Source organism: Melospiza georgiana, chromosome 2, assembly GCF_028018845.1.
Source record: "Melospiza georgiana isolate bMelGeo1 chromosome 2, bMelGeo1.pri, whole genome shotgun sequence".
In the NCBI taxonomy this organism is placed as follows: Eukaryota; Metazoa; Chordata; class Aves; order Passeriformes; family Passerellidae; genus Melospiza; species Melospiza georgiana.
The window spans coordinates 106,685,812-106,710,889 of NC_080431.1; the positions used below are offsets into that span (position 1 = coordinate 106,685,812).

The 25,078-nt window shown below is 40.5% G+C and overlaps 1 protein-coding gene across 5 annotated transcripts; it reads right to left on the minus strand.

The window, feature by feature from the left end:
- Nucleotides 1–1,789: 1,789 nt before the first annotated feature.
- Nucleotides 1,790–25,078, minus strand: ACOT9 (acyl-CoA thioesterase 9). Of its 5 annotated transcripts, none has more exons than XM_058045383.1 (16): nt 24,638–25,078; nt 23,178–23,269; nt 21,604–21,630; nt 18,690–18,735; nt 14,932–15,102; nt 14,802–14,839; nt 12,677–12,760; nt 11,998–12,101; nt 11,136–11,209; nt 9,044–9,111; nt 7,981–8,092; nt 6,843–6,933; nt 5,982–6,067; nt 5,120–5,207; nt 4,782–4,932; nt 1,790–4,524 (listed from the first exon to the last, which is right to left on the minus strand). In XM_058045383.1, exons 1-16 carry the CDS (start codon nt 24,649–24,651, stop codon nt 4,466–4,468), a joined length of 1,305 nt encoding a protein of 434 aa, XP_057901366.1. In that variant the 5' UTR covers nt 24,652–25,078; the 3' UTR covers nt 1,790–4,465. The 5 variants fall into 5 exon arrangements, with proteins under 5 accessions (XP_057901366.1, XP_057901367.1, XP_057901368.1 ...); XM_058045384.1 differs by lacking the exon at nt 24,638–25,078 and adding an exon at nt 24,227–24,351; XM_058045385.1 differs by lacking the exon at nt 24,638–25,078 and adding an exon at nt 23,679–23,698.

Here is a 25,078-nt window from a genome sequence, read left to right on the forward strand (position 1 = left end):
GTGAGCAGAGTTACAGCAACACAGCCACAGGGTGTATCTCTGCAGCAGTCAGCACCAGCACATGTCAAAAGCTGTACACAGCCTGAGTCAAGAACAGAAAGTTGTGCTGAGAACACTTAGTGACTGAAGAAAACTGGGGCCATCTGCATGCTTTGACCATTGCAAGTTTAAGTCACAGCAGTGTAGCTGAGTAAACTTTCAAGGTTTTTATAAATGCACATTTACAGTTAAAACATGTGGTAAGGGATGGCATAGGGTTGTTTTTTGGTTTTTTTAATGCAGTTCAATGGGGATAAAACGTATTAGGGAAATAGGGAAGTAGTCCTTAAGCAAAGATTTGAGTTGCCATATGACTGTACATATTTGAAATTAACAAATGACAGAGCACTCTGTCATTTGTACTTCCAGTACTCCAAGTGATGTTTCAAACAGTGCAAAACTGAAATTTCATACATCTCTGCTTTCCCAAACCCCAGGATATATTCAGGGGCCTCTCTTGGAAGTGCATAAAATGCAGATGCCATTGTGAGCTTGTCTTTTACAGAAAAAGCAAAAATGTTCCTGCAAGGCAAGTAATGACTAATAATGAGAGACAGTCTTCAACTTCCTCTGCCTATTTTGGGCAAACATCCCACACCCTTCTACTGCCCCCTCAGCTGTTAAGCTATGTATGGTGGTGAGGTCTGCAGATGAAAGCCACCTCTCCAAGCAGGGTGGATCTAGTTAGACCTGGATATCACTTCCAGAAGTATTGAAGAAGCATCAATTCAGATAATAATAACGGTACAGATTTTTGATGTTATTTGCTGATGTAGCCCTCTGCAACTTTCCTGGGTTATGCCCATCCCTTGCCCACAGAAACCTCTCCCTCTGCAAACTCAAGTATATCCAAAAAATAACCTCCACATTGCGGGGAGCCTGTACTGGTATTAGGTTTACAGTGGGACTCAGTGTTTATCTTACAGGTATTTTCCAACCTGCCAATGCCCAGCAGTGCCTCCAGCCTCATGGACAGGAGCCCTGCAGGGCTGAGGATCTCTGCTGGCAGAGAAGTGCTCCAGTGTATCTTCTGAGCAGCTCTGGTCATCCAACTACATCTTCCACAAAAGGAGTCCCCAGTTTCTCTTTCATGAAAGCAGAGCATTTGCCCTTTTACTTTCCTGTTGGCTTGTGCCTAGCCCGTGTGGAAATGATCTCTCCCATGCCTAGTTAGGAATGTATTCAGAGCAGGATCAGCGACCAAACCAGTGTCACCAAAGGCTGGACTGGACATGAAGTAAAACTAATTGAGCCTGCAGTGAGTTTAGAGCAGGTTTCTGAACTAAAACTGTTGCTCTGTGGCCCACATTGCACCAGCTCCTGCAAACTTTTTCCAGAGTGCTGTACAATGGCTACAAAATCTGACAGGAATGGTCCCTATTTGAAAAAGGGCTACCAGCAGCTGTTACATGAAGTTTGAGTGATTTTAGTACTTTTTTAACTACAGAAAAATAAAAACATTTGAAACAAGGCATTCCTTCGGGCCCTGAATTCAGCCAATCCCACAGAAATCTCCTTTTATATCACTACTAAGTGAAAGGGTAAGGGGAGGCAATCCTGCTCCTCCTCACTGTATTCCAAGAAACAATGGGCACAGACATTTGCTTCCTGCTACAGAGCCATAGTCAATTAATTATATAGTTAAGCTTACTATAAATAAAAATATTTTCTAGCAATTCCTTTAGGATTCTGTGGTAATGGTTAGTCACCTACAGGCTGGATAAAAGTTGCAACATAAACCCAACATGAATTACTATGTTGAAATATTTTAATTCCAAATGTGAGATCAGAGAACATTTTTCTCCCATACACACAAAGGCACAAAGCAGCAAGCATACCCTTGAACAAAGATACCAGAGAGGGTGACAGCTTGGAGTCACCATCTCAAGGTAAAAAATACATGAGTACATATATATAGCAATAAACAGAAAGCATTTCTCTTTTACATATGTGCATATACACACACACACACATTTTCTGCATGGCTTCATATACATTCTGAAACTACTGTCATTGTGGTATGTGATTAAGTTATCATGAACTTTGAGAACACATCAACTCTTCTACACATCTTCATTTGTGGCATTCATTTTCTTCACTGCATCCAGAGGTTCTGATGTCACACCTTCTTCCACACTCTATTACCTCTCCTTCTCTCCAACCCCTTCCCAAAGGCTGAATTTAGAAATTATGATAAATTTATCTTTAAATGCAGCTGAAAAGTCAGTGGAGGATGAATTTGGTATCCCCTTAACTTATGTGTGTTATAAAAAAGTGATCCAGGTAGGATCACTGGGTCAGTGATAAAAACCTGCAGGTACTCAGAAGTAGAACATAGTTCTGAAATAAATAGGAAGGCAGGAAATGAAAGGATCTATTTTTTAACAGTAGACATTGATCCCTGCAACAAGGGGGAAGAACGTGAGATACAATTTCAGTTCTTCATTTATGCGGTCAGTCTAATAGAGTCAGTTTTAAAAAGGAAAAACCCAGCAAATACAATTTATCTGACAGCATCATAACCATGAAAGATTTTAATGTCATAGAGCTGAGTCAGCACTGAAGTGTGGCTGAAGAGAGAAACTCTATGGAAGGAAGCAAGAGTTTACCATCAGAGCAATGCAGGAATCTGTTTTGGATCAGGCCACACCCCTATACCTACTCTGGAAAACCATCTAACTCACCCAATGCAGCAGCTGAATCTTAAGAAGGAAAGGCTGATGTGTAACATGCTGATTATTACAATGTTCAATTACAATTCCTCACAGGAATAGCAAAGAGCTGCTAGGGGTCATGAACTTCATGCCATCCTAGCACCAAAGGAAATGCTCCTAATTGTGACTGTCTCAGGCTTTCTTACTCAGAAAGAAAAGCTCAACGTGATAGTTAATTTTATCAATGTGGTTCATGCATCTGGGCTGACTGACATAATTACTCTTTGCTGCATCCTCTTCAAAAGATTTTAAACCTCACAGGGAAGCCAGAATCCATTCTTGTGTACTGTAAGACATCACATTTCTGTTTAACCCCTGAGCCCAACTCCTCTTTGGGTGTCCTGATCAGTTAGGATATCAATCTTGATGAGAAAGTACAGAAAACCAGTTTCATGCTTGTGACATACTCATTGCTAAAAGCTGACATCTCCCATCCACTCAGCTTCCTTATTTCAAGAACATGGGCTTTATTTGCCAGAAAATATTAAATGTTATTAAAACTTTCTCCATTACATCAGAAACACTTCAGTACCAAGTACTCTGTTCCTGGTATGTATTTGCCATAGTTATGACCACCATGGTGTCCCCTCTGTATTGGGGAAGTTCTCTGTCCTTCACAGGTAAACTGAACAACTTTTAGAGCTGTGCAATATTCATACTGCACTTCAGTCCAAGGGAACAGATAAATAATCCAGCTGAGGAGGAGACTGTCCTCTATCCCACCCTCCAGTGGGATAAAGATCTCATCATTCAGCAGCTGACCTGGGAGCTGCTCAACACAGGCTCTCAGGAGCCCTAACTGCAGCACCAAACATCACCATTACCATTTGGGCAGCATTTTATCTTTTTTGTTCCCGGTCCTTAACAAACAAAAATGTTCTGTTCTACAATGCCATTTCCCAGTCCCACCAGTCAGACCTCTAGTCTCCAAGCCATGAGAAATAATTCACTAAGGAACTCACAGTTATATATTAGAACAAACAAACAAACAAAAAATTAGAAGAGGCTGGCAAGAACACAAACAGAGTGCCAAAAATACCATCTAGCCACCTCATTTCATTGCAAAAATCAGTTTCCTCCCAAGGGAACATGAAAACCATCCAAACAGAAGCTGCAATAACTTGTAAAATCCCCAGTGATGGGAAACACCTGCCTTCCATTGTGCACACACTACTGATTTCTGCCCCTCTGTTGCTGCTTGGATGCATGTGTCCTTGCTCAAAAAGGAATTATGACCCTTAACCTAATTTACACAAGAATGGAGGTCAAATTGCTTCACCTGTATGTATCTACTTATTGCACACCTTTTTCTGACAGAACTCCTATCCTTAATCAGGGAAACACAAAGGAGAGCTACTAAGGGAAAGGCAGCAGATGGTGACAAGACAGCCAAGATTGCAATGAGATCTCTCAAAGTAAACAAAGAGAGTCTATCCAAAGCCTAAGACTGCATCTTTTCAGCCTCTTTTCCTAGCATTTGCATGTAAAATATTTCAACAAATTCTAGTAGTAAAGAATAAAAAGTCCAAATATATGCAAATACATGAAGACTACTGAAAAAGCAGGTTTTGGTGTGGAGTTGGGGTTTGGTTGGTTTGGTTTTGGGTGGTTGCTGGGTTTTTCTTTGAGTATTACAAGCACCTGTCCATTAGGCACCTCTAGTGTCAGCTCTTGCCAAGGCAGCAGGCTGCTGCTGCAGCACCCAGTGCCTGTCAGATTTCTTTCATGACTGCAGTGAAGTGGCGCTTCCCATCTAAATACAACATGGACTCTGAAATAAAGGGGAGAACAGAGAGAAGCACATTAGTACATTAGTATCAATACTGGGCAACTACAACTAAACAGACTGGCAAAAGGAAGAAGTAATCCACACTGTCATCAAAGCATAAAACCTATGTGGTTTGCCATGAAATCCTGTTGAATTATTTAAATGCCACTAGTTCATCTATTAAAATAACCAGTGTTCCAAGAGAAACAAAGTCATTTTTCTACAACATTATGATGACAACATATTAATGGGATACTTGCCTCCATATGTCTTAGGTACAACTTGTGGGACCTCATTTTCTGATATAAATGTAAAATGGAAAGTATTGGTAGTATGGTGCTCCTTGGTATTTGCATTGTAAACTTCACTGTGTACTCGAATTTGGATGTAGTTTTTTTCTGTGTAACAGACCTACACAGTTAAAACAAGAGTTAGAGATTGTAATTTATCACCAGTGCTGAAAACTGTAACAGATTTCATTACATCATTTAACAAGAAAAGTCACACACTCTCATAACACATTGTGTATTATCAGTGAGTAACACTGGTGACAGCAAAGACAAGGTCTGCTCCTTTTCAAAAGGAAATAAACTCCTACCTGTCCAGAAAGCAGTAATAAGGATCCAACTTCTACTGGCTTCTGAAACATGATATCATCAACAGATACAATAAAGGGTCTGGAACCCCTGAGGAAACAAAAGAGAAATTTCTTCTCTAGAATAAAAGGGATGTTTGCAAAAATTTAAAGTATCTACTTGTCAGCATTTTAATGAAGGTTACTGGAGAATAAATCTCTTCTTAGGAGAGGTTACAGGAAGTGTAAGGAGTTATGTCATCACTGGAGGAAATCTCTCACACCAATGAAGTCCACACTTTCTAAAGATACATTATTGCACCATTATTGTATCTTATGACTTACACTTGCTGGACAATCTTCAAGCCATCATTGCTCAGGCTTAAGTTTTTCAAGCCCTGACACAAACCACTTAAATTGATATCAGGCTTTGCATACCCCATTAAACTTATATAGACCTTTGCTGGGTGATGACTTCAGTCACACTTCCTAAGCTCAAGCAGTTAACAGAAGAAGTTTAGAACCCACTCCTCTTGTCTACTGAATGCAAAGATGTAATATTTATTTAATAGAATAAATATGTTATATGGTTATAAAGTCTATCTCAATAGCTTGGTAAGATAAAAGAAAACAGAAAATTGATGTATTTTTTATCTTGATAAGTAATGCTTAAAACCCAAGCTCCAAGAAGAAAGATGCCAATCTCTTTGTAAATATGATAGATGCTCCAAGTAAAGCAGCACTGCACACTAATAGTGCACGATTCCACCAGACACCTAAGTTTTTCCAGCTCAGACTGTCATTAGGTTGGTTAGCTTGGGTTCCCAACCTCTGTGTATGAGCAAAATGCTCTGGATTATATAAATATTGCAGGTCCACAACTCACCCATAGCTGCAAGCAGTTGCCCATCCCAGTTCATATGCTTTTCTCATGAGAAAACCCCCAAAGATCCTATTGAAGATGTTCCGTTCCTGCACAAAGCAACAAATACCAAATGCTTTTCAAAGCCTTGTGTTGAGGTCTGCACTTCAGTTCACACTATTTAACAGAAGTCCCAACACCTGAATATATAAAAAGCACTGCTGAAATATGTATGCAAAATTCAAAATGCCCAAGGAAACTTTACTTATTAGGAGCTCATCTGACTAATGTGGCAGCATAGGATAACAATTCAAAATTGTACCAGCAACCAAAGCCCAAACTTTTTGCAAACACTTTGCAAAGGAATTTCTTTACACAGAATGAACAGTCTGGTAAGAAAACAATGTCATTTAAAAATCGTCCATTTTGCAGTGGTAATCCAAACAAACAACAAAAAACTGGACCAAGAAACTAGGCTCTAAATTCCAAGGACCACAGAAACCAAACAAAATAATGGTTTTATTAATTTTAGGCAAAAATTCATAGTCGTAGAATGGTTTGGGTTGGAAGGGACCTTAAAGACATCTAGTTCCAACCTCCTTGCCATAAGCAGGGACACCTTGCACTAGACCAGGTTGCTCAGAGCCTCACCCAGTCTGGCTCTGAACATTTCCAGAGATGGGGCATCCACAAATTCTCTGGGCAACCTGTTCCAGAGCCTTACCACAATCACAGTAAAAATTTCTTCCTAGTACCTATTCTGAACCTCTCTCTTTCAGTTTAAAGCCATTGCTCCTTGTTCTTTCACTGTGTCCCTGTAAAAATTCTCTCTCAAAGTTACTTCTTAAGTAACTTTCTGTAATGCATTAATACTTTCCAAAATACCTCAGGATGGCAAATCTCCAGGCCTTTTAGCTTTGCATCTTCCATCCACACTGAACTGGGTGGTAGTTTACGACTCTGGAAACTCACTGTCCTTTGGAAGAGACAATAAACTTTACAGCCCACAGAATTAGCAGAATTCAGCATGCCAAAAAAGCAGAAACAGCAAATGCAGACACATACTAAAAAAAAACCACAAAAATATAGAACACCTAAATAAACCCAAAACAGGAATGGTATCATTAAACACTGCTCCAGCTGACCTTGAAGCCTTATTGAAAGCTGTCCTTTGATTTGTTACTGTAACAAACTTATGCTCCTGATCTTTCAAAAACTTCTGCTACTGTGCAAGTTTATGTGAATGAAGAGGCTTGAGAAAGGTACATGAAAGAAAAGATGAATCACAACCACAAAGTGCACTCTTTGTCAGAAAAGCCTTGCTCTGTTTTTTAAGTCATAATAGGAAATAAAAGCACACAGTGAGCTAATGGAATAATTCAACATCAAACACACAGACAGTAATTGAAGTTTTTAAACCCAGACAGAAGTACAACCACTAATTTTAAGAGAAAGCAGGTCTGCCTTTGGTAAACAGCTCTAAAATAACCATTCTATAGGCTAGTAAGTTAAAGAAATGATAAATTATTGTAAATACAACACTGCACTAATGTAATAAACATTGTTCTCTCACTGTTGGCATCAGATGACTTCATACCAATCTCAAGTATAAGAAAAGCATGCTAACAGCTCCCTCAAATAATGTTGTCAGGCACTGTTAAAACACATTACAAGGTTATTTGGTTAAAAGGTGACCAGTTCCTGCCCTCACAGTTTTTTTAATTAGATATCATGGCAGAGAATTGATTGTGCAAATCATGAGTGCAAAACCATTCAATTCTCTTATCTGCTTAAACATTATTAACATTTTTCCTCAAAATTATTCCTAACAGCTTGTTTAGAACAACAGAAGACTGGTCTTAGAGCTGTAGATGTCATATTAAAGTTTGTACCTGCATTTCAAATAAACTGCCACAGAATTTAAATGTGCATTTATCCCACTCTACTCTGTTATGAATGCCCACTCAAAAGGCAATTTTGTCTTTCACAAGATGTCAGTTCTCTTTCACCCTCCCCTTCTTGCCTTGTGTCCAGTGTGTTAAGGAATATTTCATGCACAATGTTTCTTTCTTCTGCAGTGGGAGCCATTTTCAGTAAGGAAGCAGTGCTGAATTCAATCCTCTTCAACTTGTTCACTGAATATTTAAAAACAAAAACCATAGTATTAAAGGTCAAAGAGAAAAACAAATAATGGCTCTGAAGATTTTAACCTGAAATCAACCATCTTTCCATTTATTTTTCCTTTTCCCCCATAAGTTAAAAGCTGTAACTTCATGGTGCCATAGATCCAAAGAGAAATTTGGCTCCAAAGAGAATTTTGACTGCAGTGAAATAAAAATAAAGCAGAAGTTCACTAGTACCCACCAATGTGATGAAGAACTTCTACACATATTTTATGACACCCACACACTGTTCCAACAGGTAACTTGAGTACTGCCCTCAAAGTACAGAACATATTTCTCAAGAAACCCTACAGAACAATCAGCTTCAGGTTTTGCCAATGGTACAAAATGAAAGTTTATGACAGAATTCATTACCATAGGCTGCAGTGATTGAAATTTCAGCTTAAAAGATTTTCTGTCCAGTTTATTCAGTCTTCAGTGTTTTTCTAATTCTCCACTTAAAACCCCACCTTGAAACAAATGAGGATGGAGCTACATGCTCCTTCCCCTGCTCTCCCTTTTTTTTTCCCTGAGTTTCTTTCCAAAAGGAACATGAGGACTCAGACAGGTGAGGAGCTGTGATGTCCTGCAGTCCCACCATGGGATAATCAGCTGGCCAGAGTATTAGGAGCCCCTGTGCTGCACTCAGATCCAAAGCAGGGGGAGCATCTTGCCAAGGGAGAAGTACAAGAGGGTGTGCAGAGCACATCAGGAGTGTCTGTCAGTTTAGCCAAAGAGTTTCCAAGCATGTGGTAGCAGGCTTTTCAACTCTCTTACTCTACTGACAAAATGAGACAGAACCAAAATCTGATTTTAAACAAATTGGGAATATTTCTAAGTAGCAGAACTCCTGAACTTTGCTTCCTCCCAGCTATTAAGTTGAAACTGAGGCAGATGTGCATACTACCAGGAAATATGACATACATTCCCCTTGCTTGAAGATTTCTTCCTCCTCAGGGCTCTCAGGAATGAGTGGATTAACAAATGCTGGCCTATGGACAGGAAGTTTTTTTTAAGTTACAAATTTTACAAGAATTTGTCCCATAAATACATTGTAACAGTCTTCCATTTCTGCTTACGTACACAGTACAAGATGTAATTACATACTTCAGGTTATATGACAAAAATAAATATGGCTGCCAACACAATATGCCATTAGCTTTAACTCTGAAGAGGCAATTAAATGATCCAACCACTACCTAGTGCAATCAGGAAAGAGAAAGTGACACATCTATGCTTCTTAAGAAGCTAATATTGTACTCATTATAAATTCATTATAAATTATAATGAAAATTGTTCAAGTATAAAGCTGTTCAGAAACTCAGCAAATGAAACCTGATGATTTAGCATAGTCTAAACCAATGACTGGTATATCCTCCTGGAATAGAAGAAGACCAGTGCTGTAGCCAGCAAATGTTTTTATAATCTACATGCTCCCTTGACAGCCTTATCAATAGCCAAAAGCTGTTTACCACGTGGATCACTTATCAAAGGTTATGGCATACCTTGAGCACAACATTTCTATGTTTATTCTACTGCAAAAATAAGTTCATTTTAACCTAATTATATAACATTTAATTTTTTGCACAAGTAGAGACAAACACTTATTTTCAAGAACTGTTCTTCCCCACAGTTTCTAATTGTTATATTTTAACTTTCAACATGTATACAAATGCACACACACACACAGAGACCTGCTGAACAATTCACCTCTACCCCCAGCCTTTACTTAGGCTGGCAACAAGAGGCAGAGAGGTGCTTTTTTCTTAAAACAAACTGATCTTTCCTGGTTTGCTAAACCTCTGGATTTTGGACATCCACCAGCTCCTTCTCCATCACAGAGCTCATTTCCCATCAGCTCAGCACACATCTACATCAGCTCTCCTGGCCAAGCCCCAAGCTGCTGAGATAAAGTTTCCCAAAGCCACACAACACTGTTTCTGTGGGGCTACAGCCAAACTGACATATCCTGTACCTCTCTGAAGGGTTTTGACCTCACATAAACACCCTCCTTATATGGACAGAATGCTTCCACAACACAGCTGGCCTGTGGCCAGCTAGCTTGTACAACTGCCAAGGAACTTTGCATCTATCTGCACAAGTCCATGTAGGCTTGTCCTCAGTCAATCTGCTACTGCGTAATTACATCAGGTTTGATGTCATTATTTTGAAAAATTAGCCTTTAAAATGGGAACCACAATATCATTTGTTTTCTTAATGTATAGTATATTCACTATATATATTTTTTCTTCAAATCTGAAGGAAAAACCCCTAGAAACTACTTCTAATGTTATCAGGACCACATAATTATATCAAGTAAAACCCCTTCATTAAAGACATCTTTGTTAAATACAAGCAATTATTTAAGCTAATTAGAAAAAGAGAAATGTTTATTACTTGGGCATACTATATAAGAAAGAGGTAAGAATTACAGCCAATTTTTCTGATACTGGAGTCATAAACCTAAAGGGCAACTGAGAAGCCTTTTATTCTAATAGCTAAGGAATTATAAAGTAAAACCAGAAAAAAAACCAAAATAAATGTCTGAGGTTTTTTAATGTTTTGTTGGAATACTTACCAGTTTCATTTTAGTTACACAAGCAAGTTTTAAACTGAATTGTTCTGATGTCACCTATCAAGTATCTATTGGGGAATTAATGGTATTAATCACTCAAAGACTATTTAACCACTGAAACTCAATCATTAATTCAAACAACTACTAGAATGCAGGTGGGTTTCTAGCATTCACCTCTGTGTTCATTCAGACCAGTCACTTAAACACAGAAAAATCTGGTTTAAAAAAAAGGGTCAGATCCCAAGACTACCAGCAATTCCAGGTATCATGACTGCTAAAGTCTGAAGTTTGTCACAGGAAAGTTAACACCTGCCAGCAGAAAGCATCAACTGTGTGGTTTATTTACCACCTACATTATAAGGCTTCTACACATACAGAGCAAGCAGCCATGTTTGCCATTTTCAGCACAAGTCAGGAAAGTTTTCCCATCCTACAAGTTACCGTTTGTTCTCTGGGTCCCGGGCCACCATGACAAAGGTTGCATCTAACACAGGGCTGTAATCCCCATCATGTTGCTAAAAAAGACAGGGAAAATACATTACTGAACTGTATACAATTGGAAATGTGCTTAGCAAGCTATTTAGTTGACATAAACTATTCAATCATACTGTTAATTCTGCTTGCTTTCACATTCTGTCATTCCTTCCAACACCTCTCACAATTGCTCAAAGAAAAGGAAAAATTAAAACTTTAATTTCAGGAATTCTGCAATGTAAACATTTACCAGGGAATGCTTATTAAAAACTTTGAGCAGGGAGGGGAGGAAATCAACTCAGCCATTGTAAAAGTACCCACTTAACCTTTACTCTGAGAAATGCCATAGCTTTTTTTTATATATACCACTAATTGCCACTAATGCCAGCACTGTAAGGAGCTCAGAACAAAAAGGTGTAACATTAGCTTCTACATCAGAGACTTAAGGACAACAACTGAATTTTAAAAATGTACCTGTTTACCAGAATTATCATAGAATCACAGAATTATTTGGGTTTGAAGGAACCTTAAAGACATCCTGTTCCAATCCCCCTGCCATGGGCAGGGACACCTTCCAAGATCAGGTGGCTCAAAGTCCCATTCAACCCAGCCTTGAACACTTACAGTGTGGGGCATCTCTACTTCTCTTGGCAACATGTTCCAGTACCTCACTGTCCTCACAGTAAATAATTTCTTCCCACTCTCTCATCTAAACCCATTCTCTCAGCCTGAAGCCATCCCCCCTTGTCCTGTCACTTTATACTCCTGTAAATTCCCCCTGGAGCACCTCATGCCCATTGTAAGATGGAGAGAAGTGACAGGAACCAACCTGCAGCATGTGCATCCTCACTTCCATGGAGGTCTTCCCAACCCAAGAAACATTGCCTGTGAATTTGATGTCACAGTCTGGACGTATAATCTTCTGGCACAAATCTACAAGACAAACATTAGGGGTTACTGGAGACAGATCACTCACAATTAATACTAGACAGGCCAGGTTTCCTAGGACCTTTATGTGATCTGAAAGTGGCAGCACACACAAAGACAGCCCAGAAAAGACAGTTGTTGCAAGGGTCCACACTACTTGTCTGCAGTTTCTGCCTCTGCAGACTTTAGAAGCCAGAACAGGAGTAGGCAGAGGTGGACAGCAGACCCAAGGGAGTGTTCAGCAGAACAGGCAACACAAGCAAGGTCCAGCTCACCAGAACAAACACTGTTCAATAATGAAGCTAAGAATCTGCACACCAAAATAAAACTAAAGACAAAACCTCAGGAACCATGTAAGTTGCATTTTGAAGGGAAATGACATGAAATGCTGAAAAGCATCTACAGAATCCTCTTCCCACCTCTTGTCAACAAAAGCCAGAAAACTTCAAAGCTAAAACAAGATGAAGTGAACTAAACAGGAGTGAAAAAGATATTCTCAATAACAACCATGAGAAGGCAGTAGCTGATGAAAGAGTAAGACAAGCAGATGAAACTATTGTATTTACTAAATTGCCACTTACTGATTTTATCCACCAGAGCTGTAACTATGGACAAAGGAGACCTTTGCTGCATTTCCTGCTTGGTGTGAGTGTAGCAGATAAGAACTGTGAAGAGATCAAAAATGGAGCCAGCTCTTTAGCAAAAACTTAAGTGGAGCAGACCAAAGTCATCTTTGCAAAGCATAAGAGGTACCTGGAAAACACAAACTAAAGTATCCTACTATAGGAGAGCAGAACTTCCACATCTTCATATATGTAACAGATGGGATTGCTATAAAGAAAACAGCAGCAGCTATCTCAGTTTTATGCATATTTACTTACTACAAAGATAAATTTAACTAAGCATTTTAAACCAGCTCATCACTTGACTTCCAATCCCACACAATCTCTTTGCTCTACCTCTGCAGCTCCCTGTCTCAGACTCTCTTAGCTTCTATTTTGATTTCATGAAGGCTGTCCAAGGATACATGCTATCTGAGGACTTTTTAAATACTGATTCCTTCAAAGAGGTGGAGATTAAATAAACTGTGCCTTACAGGCACAAAACCATAGTCAGAGGTATTTATCACACTGCAATTACTACTAGCCAAACCACTATTTAAACTAATTAGCTTTGCTCATAAGAGCACATCCAAGTAAACAGACTCCTTGGAGTAATTCAAGGCTGCAAATATGGTTTTTTCCTAGTGTTTATGTCATTTTCACTCAATACAGATCTTCATTATCAAAAGTATCTGTTGTGTACTTAGTGAGATAAGAGAGAAGGAATCCCCATATGGACCATACACTTCAGGGTTGGACTTAATGATCCTTGTGGGGCCCTTCCAACCAGAATATTCTGTGATCTGTGATCTGGAAGGTCTCCATCCTTCCCAGTAATCTAAGATTTTTTTCCCTGTGTTTACTGAAGTCACAATTCTAAAACCTGTTAAGCCTATCAACTTATTGTATCAATATGACCACCCTGAATACTGTTTAATTGGGACAGAATCTTGATGAACCCAAAACAATACATCCCCAGTGGAACTGACTGAAGCCCAGTATTACTGTAAACAAAGTAAAGACATTCTGTGCTGTCCCAGGGAAAAAATTAGATCTTCACAGATTTCTGGGGAATTTAAACAAGGCACAGAATGAAAAACAGGCTCATCTCATCTAACAATGCAAGGTAACCAACAGTTTGAAGTCTCCTTTTCTAACTCAGGGCAGATATTAAAACAGTATCTTCCACCTCCTCCCAGAAAGAAATATCAGTCATGCATCTATTTTGTCTGTCTTCAATATACATGCATTTATTCATTCATTTCTTTCTCTGCCTTCCTCAATTTTGTCCATCTGGACTCTCAGAAGGAACAGAAAAAAAGATGTTCTATTCAAAACTTCCCCTTAATAAGTACTTAATTATTTGTCAAAAACCTCCATCAAAAAGTTCCCAAACAGCTATGGAACTAGGATGAAGGAGGAAGTCACATGGTGATGTTTTAAGAAAAAGTATCTCCCAGTTCTATTAACAACCCCACACTTACTACACAAAAGAAAAAGATGGTGAACTTTTCAAGACCACAAATAAATAAAAAGCATTCTTTTTTTTTCTCCTAACTCATTAAATAACTGAGTTGGTTTTGCCCTTAACAACAATTTGCAGAACCCCAGAACATACACCAATTGTTTTTTAATTTGTTCTCAATGGATACATTACATGCTTTCCAGATTATACTCTCTTCTTCTAAAAAGGAATATAAAGATATTTGCATCTCATTAATTGTTGGTGTTTGTGGCAATTTTGGTAGAAATTTTTTTAGAATTAAAAAAAAATCATAAGTTTTCATTTTCAATATGCACTCTGCAGATTTTCTCTGAGTTCACACTGAAAATGCAAATTCATCATTTAGGACCACTTTTCAGTAAATTATTTTTGTAGCTGGTCCTTTAAAAATCTGACAGAGGCAGGAAGCCAAACAATTTTTGCATCCATCTATTTTTTATCATCCTTCCTTCTCTTTCAGTACCAGTGTCTTCTTTTTTTCCTTCCTTCTGAGATGGCAGAATTATGAGTTTCCCTCCAAGGCCCTACTGTGTCACACCAACGTGCTCAGCAGTAATCAAACTCACTTTGTGCAGCCTTTTCCAGGGCATAGGTACATACCTCCTAAACTGTCAAGATCTTCAAGTATCCTTCCAAACCTGCAATATAGAAGGTGGACAATTAAATAATTACACACATGGCAAACATAAGTTAACAGTTTCCTGTAGGTGTAACATGGTTGCTTTGTTACCTTACACTGTTGTATACATTCAGGTATTTTTCTCTTATTTCAGGCTGACTTCCTAGAGGCAGAATAACTTCCAGGTAGCTATCCTTCATTCTCCTAGGAGGGAGATCTTCCTGCCGTTTTGCCAGTAAAGTATGGAGAGCTTTTCTTTCTTGCATGGCTTGCACATGATCCCTGGTAAGAAAAAAACCTTTACTCTGAATTACAACAAGAGAACTGAAACCTTAACTAAAAGATGTCACATCAATGATGATCAAAGTTAAACCCCAATAGTAGATATAGCAAGACACAGTGAGCGTGCCTTGAAAAGAAAGTGAAATGCACAAAATGAGAGATGTTAAGCAAGACTACCACAGAAATCTTTTAAATAGTTTGTGTACAAGTGGCAAGTGCACACTTCACACTAATGAGATGAACAAAATGCATCTAATTCTGAATGCTACCAAAATCATTCTCCTTGAAAAGAACAGATCACACATAATTTAACCTATGAGGTTTTGTGAATATTCATGTGTTCCAGAGCTACAGTACCACACATCTTCCACACTGCCAATTTTAAAGGACTGACCATCAATTTACAATCTCTCCCAAGAAGTAAGGTAGATGCACAGTGCTGGCTAGCACTAATGACAAGTGAACTAATCTGCTAAGACTTGCCATCATTCATAGGTGAATTCAGTTCTAAAAAGTGATCCTTTGCAGCATCAGTTCTAAGAGCAAGCTACAAGACAAAGAAAACTAACCTACTTTTCTTTCTCTCTTGCTACACAAACATTTAAAATTACAGAAAGTTACAGAAAAAAACAACACGGAAAAGGTGAACAATTCCTTCAGAGTTGCTTTTCCAGCACCACCAAGTCAGAGGGGCTGCAACTCTCCCAGTGGAGAAGGGGCCAGCTTACTGTCACTTCTTTCCACCACACTGATTCCTTGCACAGGTATCCACAAGATGTAACAGTCTTGCCCAACATGCTCTCTTACCTGTTCCAAAGCTCCCTTCCCTTAAAAGTGCAACCTGATTGAATAAAGCAAGTATTTCACAACATCCCTAGAATCAATACCCATCTATTAAAAACCTAAGGGTTAAACATGCAACAGTTCTGGTTGCATAAAGCCAAGCAGTAAGCAAAAATATGGATCCATTTCATAGAGCAAGAGAATGCATAAAACACTAAGCAACCAAACTTAATAGTAAATTTCTGGATGCGTGCCATTCCTTCAAGTTGTGCTTGCTGCATTGCTGAGATTTCAGTGACATTGTGTTCAATAAAACTAATTTGAAAAAAAAAAAAAAAGAAGAAGAAGAAATAAAGAAAACAACGGAAAACCTTTTCACCAAAAAGAAATTTTGTCTTATGTTTTGACTTTGGATGAATTCTGGGTATTAGCCACTTAATGTGAAGGGTTACTTGACTGAGTATTACTTCAGAAAGTCAAGCTTCAACATATTCATATTACCTCTTTTCTGATTAATAAGCTTCAGGGAAATGCAAATAATCCATGATCAAAGAGAGTAAAAGTCAAGCAGAAAACTTCAGTTAGTTTCATTTGTTTGTTTGTTTTAAACATGAGATGTGGTTTACTTCATCTGGGAAACATGATTACCATGCAGTTTACAGGAAACAGAAAGATAACAGCCTCCTGCAGAGGGTTAATGTTTAAAGTTATGCCACTAAACAGAAATGGAATATTAGTGGGTGACTAAAGAAAGATGCAAGGTCCAAGATGATGCATCTTAATGCTTTTTCAGAAAGCTTTTTCCAAGTTCTTTCAGTGAAAGGCTTAAAAAAATTAATCAGAAAGTAAATCAGAAATTTGTCTACAAACATAAAGAAACCTAACAATTAAAATTTAACTATATTCTGTTTTCACCAGCTCCATCCTGGGTCCTCTGAGGTCAGCAGCAGAATTCTTGATTTCCACCTGAGAATGTGTTCTTCAATATGCAGAAGTATTAGGCTCAAAGCAGTAACATTTTTCAACAAATACTGTTACACACTGCAGTACTACTCATACAGTAACAATAATTCATCTAAATATTAACTAGCACCTCCCCTAAACATTCTGAGGAATGTTTATATATTTCTGAAATAGCCACAATTCCATCTAGACTACATTTAACAATGGACAGACTAATAGTTTTAACTACAAGTACAAAAACAGAATAAACACATAAGTAAGATGCTTCTTTTTCATAATAACTAGATAATGCCACTGGCGTTTACAAGAAAAATCACAAACCAAAGTCTCCTTTTAGCAAAATCAATGGTTAAATATGTTCCTTCAACATGCTCTCTCCCAGCATTCCAGATACGTGTACATCAGTCCTTCCCCAGCTCCCTTTTCAGAATCCCTATCAAGCTGTTCCTCAGATTTGCCCCTTTAGTCATTCTGTGGCCTAACTCAGTTAAATTCTCAGCTGTTCAGTCCCCACATGTATCAACTCTTTGTCACTCTATTTTTAAAGTGGGCTCTCTCAGGCTACACAATCCATGTCCACCAAACCTCTCTGTATTTAACCTGTCACTCTCAAGCACTCCCATCTGTGCTCTCCCTGGCTTTACTTCTTCATGGCAGCTAAAGGATTCATTAATCTGCAAACCATTTCTGCTGTATTTTGTACAGTATGAGAGAAGTACCTGTCTAAGAAAAACACTGCTGTGGTGATCCTGGCCTCAGTCTGCTCTCCCTCCAGGATGGGAGCAGTGGGGGAAAAAAACAGAGGGAAGATCAGACTTGACCAGAACCCTCTAAAATCTTGATTTTCAAATGGCATTTCCATATGGCATCATTCCTCCTCAGCCATTCAGGGATGTGGGAAAGGCTTTTTCATAAACAATTTCTAGGGTCCTTTCTAGCTGACTTGATGAAAAGTTCAAGCCCCCTCATGCTTAGATACTACTCTTACTAAGCAAAAATCAGGTTCCCAGATTCAGGCATTTTTATTAGAATGACTGAAGCTGTGTTTAGATAAACTGAGTCAGAAGGCCTGGACACATCAGACACTTCACCCAGGCACACCTTTCTTCATTTCCCTGTCACTGCACAAAGTGGGAAAAAAGAGCTCAGCAAACACAGCCAAAATTAACATAACACATGGGACCAACCAAACTGCAATGTGTAATTCCTCCAGACTGCTAAACTGACCTTTCCAGACTGTAACAGCAGAGGGTTTCTGTCAATTCTGGCTTTTTCAATGTAATGGAGGAGGAGGAAAGTAACTTGAATATAGCCAAACCAGCAATTATTTAAAGTATATGTAAATTAATCAAAAATTAAATTAGAGCAGACAAAGGAAATGCTCAAGATGCTCCTGATTAAAGAGACCCAGATCCCAAGCTGACAATTTTCCAAAGAGACACAGGTGCCATTCAGAATGCAGCCTGGTACTGGTACACAGTGAACAAGCTCAGCTACCTCTGAATCCAGTGCAGGAGAAATTCACCAGGCAGGCAATCCACCTAGAGATAACTCAGGAGGTGCCAGCAACACAGCATCGACAGCCAGACTCCACAGCTCCTAACTCCCACTGGACTCAAAGCTAGTAGGACAATCTTGTAAGCACCAAGATCAGATATTTTGTTTCTACCAGAGAAATCTTAGAAATTTGTGATCCACAAAGTATCAATTCAGAAGCTTTGTTTCAATTACATTTTACTTCCCCTGACAACAAGCTAACTATGGCTAACTTCCACTACCACAACCCTGAGCTCCACCTTGGTGCCACAGATGAAGTAAAATACATGGAATGCACACTGTACCTCCAGTTGGTAGATGCTCCCACTATATCCCTCAATTTGCTCCGCACTGGAAAAAAAAGAAATCAAAGCAAATCAAGCTTAGTGCTGCAAGTGATAAACATAAGGTTGCCTGGTGTTAAAGGCACAATCCTCATCCCAGAAGAGGAAAATTAAGCAAATTCATGCAAATAGCAGCCCAGAAATGAAAGTTTGGCCAAATTCACTGCTGCTGGTAGTAGGCATATCACAGGAGTGGGCTGAGTAACATGATGCCATAGCTTATTGCATACAGGCAACAAAGAGTGTTTGTTAGTGCAATCAGTCACCTCCAGTGCTCATTAACAGCTGAAAGACAGCGTGGATCAAGATTAGATTGGGGAATTTTGATGTGAAAATATTAAGCCTAAACACAAACTGTGGAGATAACACAAATCAGAAAGTCATAAAAGAACATAAAAGGGAACAGTGCAGCTGGGAAATGGAATGAGGAGAATACCAATTAAAAAATCCCACCCACGAAGGCAGACAATATCAGCAGACTGGTTCTTGCCAGCAAGGTTTCATAGCCCAAATTTTTAGCAGTCTGAAAGAACACAGCGTTAAAACACTGAAGACAGGCCTGTACAACTTATTCTGGCCCTGTTTGCACTCTCAGAATTAACAGTAGTTCTGCACAAGTTTTTCCTAAATGTCAAGAATAATGTACATAAACATCTTCTCTACTCTTTCTCTGATGAGATTAAGTGTGCTAAGGTCCCATCAAATTTACCAAACTACTCCATGGCTGGTGAATGTTGGCTATTTGAAAACATCTGGAAACAAGCAGCAACAATTCCCAAGCTCAGAAGAGAAGATGAGAATTGTATAGAAGAGATCCCTTGCTTATATACAAAGATCTTTTATACCAGGAGGTTCAAATGTTAGGGACACACCAAGGAAGAGCAACCAAAAAATATCCAGAATTTCATGGTGAAATTGAAAGAGGCTGCTGGTGAGTCACAAGCTGATTCTTTATCAGGCTTGGCATTTTTTCAAACTAAATGCCTGATCAGAGTATTCACAGTGATCAGCCAGCTGGCCTACAAACCCTGGAGGAGCCCAGCTGAATTCCTAGGATTTAAATCACATTCCACTCTCTCAGCCAGATCCACTCAGCTCTGCTCCCCTCCTGCTCAGTCACTTCAGCTTCTGCCCAAGTCCCCCCACACCACCACTACTGCTGTACCCCCGAGCTCCCTTCCCTGCAGCAGCCTCAGCCCCAGGCCCTGCACTCCCAGCCTGTTTCTGCTCTGCCTGCCTGCCACAGAAGCACCAGCCTGAGCCAGAGGCAGGCAAGGCAATGCCTGCAGCCAGCACATGGATGCAGTGACTCACCAACAGCCAGCAAACACCAGCATCCATGCCTGACCCCAGCACCGGCTCTGGCACCCTAACAAATCTCTCATTTGGAAGCTAATTTTAACAAAATTTGTGGGAAATATGTTTCTCTTTGAGACTGCTGGCTCATCTATTTTGGCTGACATCAACAAAAGGTTCTGGAAGATGAGGAAGACAAGAAGATAGGCAGACAAAGACAAAAAAATAGATAGCTTAGACCTCATTTCTTTAGAAAATTAGGCTAAAAACATATTTTGAAATCAGAAGACTTCTACTACTAATTCTAAGAACAAAAGAAAATTTCAAGGAAAGAACCTGATTGAAAATCTTGAGAGTTGATTTCTTTTGGAAATAGGGAAGGTCTGATTCCTTTTTCCTTAAGCAGCAGCAGGCTTGCTTACAGAATAGGTATCACTTTCTTGTTACTCATACTCCACCTGTGAAGCTGCCATAGCATGCATTTGATCAATACAGTGTTAGCAGAAACACTGCTACAGCTTCTAGAACACAAAACCTCAATTTTTCAACAGTGTGCTGGGATGGAAAGGGAATAAACAGCACTTTCTCTTTGTTTAAACTAAATTCATCTTCTTTTTCATCTCTAAAGAGGCAAAAACCTCTGAAAAAAAATCTCGGGTCCAAACCTGCAAAAATTAATATAAGCTGTTAGTCCCATTTAATACATCTGATTTCAGGTTTAGGTATAAAAATAAATATTTTCCAAGCTGAGAACACATTAAAATTTTTATCTTAGCATAAAATGTAAAGCATTTCTAAATGTTGTCAAGCCAAATCTAGTCCATTTTATGGTTCATAAGTGCACGGGTTTCAACTTTTTCCTTTTTTCCCTCCTGGGAAGATTATCCTGCTCTTCCAGATATTAGAAATTTAAGCAAAAAAATTAAGTACAAAAATATATAAGCTATTTCTTTTTTTATCTGGCAAATGTCTCAAGTGTGTAAAACAGTCACAGCAAATGGGACCTCTCCATCATGCCCACATAGCATATTGCACAGTACCTCCTAAACTGGTATCACTGGGTCACCAATGCCACAGCAGCAGGGCCTGGGTTTATTTGCACTGTGCTGTGGAAAAGGACATGAGGAGGGCAGCTGGACAAGACACTGCATTCATCTCTAGCAGGGAGATCCATGCCCCTTGTGCTGATGCCTCCCCAGCTGCATCCAGGTTCAGGAAGGACACCAGCTTTGGTACAGAGCTTGCTCTGCACTGAGGTTCAATCTGGATGTAGATTCCAATGTCTAAAATGAAGCCAAGTACTGCAGGGGCTGCTGCCGTGAGAGATTTTGTATCCCACAAGCCTCTTAGAAATGTTTTATCCAGCCCTGCAGACAGAGTGTGCTGACAGAGATTTAGTGCAACACTGCCACAATTAAGACCAGGACCATTCACCAAAGGCAAAGGGGCTTTAAGCAAGGCAACAGGGAAGAATAACAGCACCTCATTTTTCATCAATGCTAAAGTAAGGAAAGACAGTAGCTGAGTAAGTTTAGTGTTATAGCAAATAGTTTAATTTGTACAAATTACCACAACACACCATTATTCACATGAATGGGTGACTGTCCTGTGGAGCACAAAACACAGGTTAGATTAACAATGAAAATAAACAATGCAATTTACATCTACTAAGGAGTTACCTGATTATTCTACCTGCTTCTGTTCTGTTTAGGCAGATGTTCCTTAACTTTAGTAACTGCAGGCAATCTATCCTTGCCTGATTTACAGTCAGTTTGTCCTTTCCTTTCAAGCCAGCCTTGCAGTTCCCTGTCCACTGACTCTGTGTGGCATCTGCTTGCAGTGTAACCCCAAAGAGTTCTTCAAACTCAGGGCTACCATGTACTGCTGACAAACAGTGTTAACTTTGGAAAGACTATCTGTAGCATTTTTCAGGACATGGGATTAGACTTTTTTCAGAGGAAAATTCCAAAGTCTTGCTTTGTGTAGCCTTTGGGAGAGCCATGGAAGAAGTGAGGGCATTCACAATGGGAACCCAGAATTATGAAAAGGAAGCATGTGAAAAACTAGTAAGAAAAAGTATTTGGTGTTTTGTGAAAGCATGGATACCAAATTGAAGGTATAGTTTACATAACAGTAGACTAGCTTACATATCAGCAAAACTTTGAATCTGAACAATTTTGTAACTGAATCTCAAATGTTTAGTTATTGTAGTCCACAAAATATTAACACCCCTTGGAGTACCAGATAAAAACCACTGTTTCACTGTTTTTACTGGCCTTCTAGATGGCATCATTTCCAAATCTTCAAATAAAGACTCAGGACAAGCTGCAAGTATGCAACATCATGTACCCTTGCATCACTCCTTTAACCTCCTAAATTGACATTTATTACCAACAATGAAAATAAGTTCTCTAACAACAAATAACCCTCATTTTCTCTTTTATTGGATAACCAGTAACTGTTGGTGTCTTCTGTTTAGAAAACAAAGGAAAAAAGATCTCAGAAAGAAGCAGAACTCCATGAAGGAATTACTTGTAAGTGGCTCCAGCCTTTTTCCTCCTGCCCTTTTCAAAGCACAAGGGATTGGAATGCAAGAAAACCTTTTTAAAAGCTTCTGAAATGGGAGCATTATGGTTTATCACTATTAGAGCACAGAAACAACCTTTCAACACAAAGCTCTATTGACAAGAGCAATTTCACGAGGCAATGCTGCTGATCCGATTAAAAGATTTCTACAAGTTTGTGAAATTGACAGCATTGACAGATTAAAAGTTCTCTAAGGCATTATTTCCACTCAATTCCCCATTTTTTGGCCATTCTTTCCAGTGTCATTGTACCTATCTGCACTATCAGGCTCTCTACAAGACCCAAGCTGAGCTGCAGTTATGCTGCCAGAAAAGAACCAAGCTCTGCCAAGGCTGAAGAACCAGAGGAGCCTGTAAATCTGAAGTTTCAATGATTATGGATATTTGTGCCATCCACCTCCAAACACCCAGTGATTGTCTGCTGCTTCCTGAACACCTCTACCATGAGCTAACAGACAAGGGCACATTCATTAACCAAACCATACTAACACATGCAGGGACACCACCTGGAAAAATAAACTCCTCAGTAACATCATTAAATCTTCCAGAGCACAGCCATCTGCCTTACCTTCAGACATGTCAGGAAGCCCTGGGGAGGCACTGGTCCCAGAAGTGAGCATCCTAGCCAGAACAGAAGGAAGCTTCCTCATGATGCACAGCCTATAGGCAGAGCAGAAGAATTTAGTGTCATTAAAAATAATCCCATGAAAATAATTTGGGATTTAATTTTGGAATTATTCTGGTGACTTCAGAAGCAGCAGTCCTTATTTTCAGCTTGATTTTCAAAACTAGATACTATTGGTGCAACAGTTCCAAGACAGTTGAAATTCCAACTGACATATTTTGTTATCTAAAAACAAGAAAGAAGAATGCTTCCCTGGCAGTAATTGTTCTCTTCACTGATGATTCAGATGCCCAAGACAACCAGCTTAGACTCAACACCAGCTTCTACCCTGTAGCATCTTAATGCAGATGAGGTCCATTGTGCCTCTAGGAAATCATCCACAACCCAAGCATACACTTCTCCTGCACATGGCTGGTGTGCATAGCAGTGGAAGGAGGAACATACCAAAAAGGATTTCACAAGGTCTCACAAGCCGTCCCATTCAGCTAAGCCTGGTTTTCTTCTCCATGGCTTAGTGCTGCAGCAACTCAAAAAAGCCTAAAGCGCTGGATATAAACCTCTTAGCAATTAAGGAAGAAGAAACAACCGTGAAACCCTTCAGAGAATGTAATCCACCCACAATTCACAAAGTGTTCTACAAGCTAACTAGCCAGCACTACTCCTCTAGGCAAGCATAACTGTGCTAACAAAAACACACAGCGGGTGTGTGCAAACCCCGTTGTGATGTTGTGATAGTTCACAGCAGCGTCCTAACAAGGAATATGGATTGCTGGTCCTTTAACTTTCTTCCTTTGGGACTGAGGTTCCACCTCAAAAAAGGAAAAGTAACAGGTCCTCAGGCAGCAACAGAAAAGCAAGGCCATTTACACACACCTCTCTCTCTCCCCTTCATGCATATCTACACATGTGCATCATGTACACACAACCTTCACTGTCTGCAGATACTCATGGAGGACTTAAAAGAGTAAACAGGAACACAAATACACACACACCAGAAAAAGAAAAGAAAACAAAAAAACTCTGAAGGCAGCGGAGTCCCGTATGCACAGGAATGACGTGGATGGCGATGTGAAACGCCTCTGTGGTGGTGCAGCCCCTGGGCTCGGTGTGTCACGGCAGGGCCGGCAAACGCCTCCCGGCACAGCCGCAGCCCGCAGGGCCCCTCACGGCCGCTGCCCCAGCCCGGCCCAGGCGCCGTACCCGAGCCCGCGCTGCCCGCGGCGCTGTTCAAGCTTCGGGGTGCCCCGCCCTGGCCGCGCCCCGAGCCCCTCATGGCGGAGCGTGGCCCGGCCGCGGAGCGAGGGTCGGGCACGGCCTCCCTGCCCAGGCCCCGGCCCGGGCCCTCCGGGAGCACCATCTCTCCCGGCCGCCATTCCCCACCCGCGCCGCAGGACGCGCCTTACTGGGTGGGCAGCATGGTGCTCCACGGGGCTGTCACCGCGGGGCCGCGCCTTCCGCAGCCACACGGTCCTGCCGCACCGGCCACTCGCGGCTCGCCGCGCACGGAACGGGCTGAGGGCCGCCCGCAGCTGGAAGCTCTCGCTCCGCCGGGATCCCCGGGTGGCACCGCCCGGCCCCGGCCTGCCCCGTGTCCCCGTGGCAGCGCGGCCGCTCCCCGGGGCGGAGGTTGGGGCAGGACGCCGTTAGTCGTCGGGCGGGCCCGGCAGAGCGGGCGGGCCCTGCCGGGACTCGCTCTTAATAAACATCGTTATTTTTTGTTTTTAATGCTCCGTTTTTCCACTGTGCCGTGAGGAAGGCGGGCTGGCGGCGCTGAGCTGGGCGCTGTGCCCGGAGCCTGAGGCGCGCCCCGAGCCGTCGCACAGCCGTGGGGAACACGGCCTCCT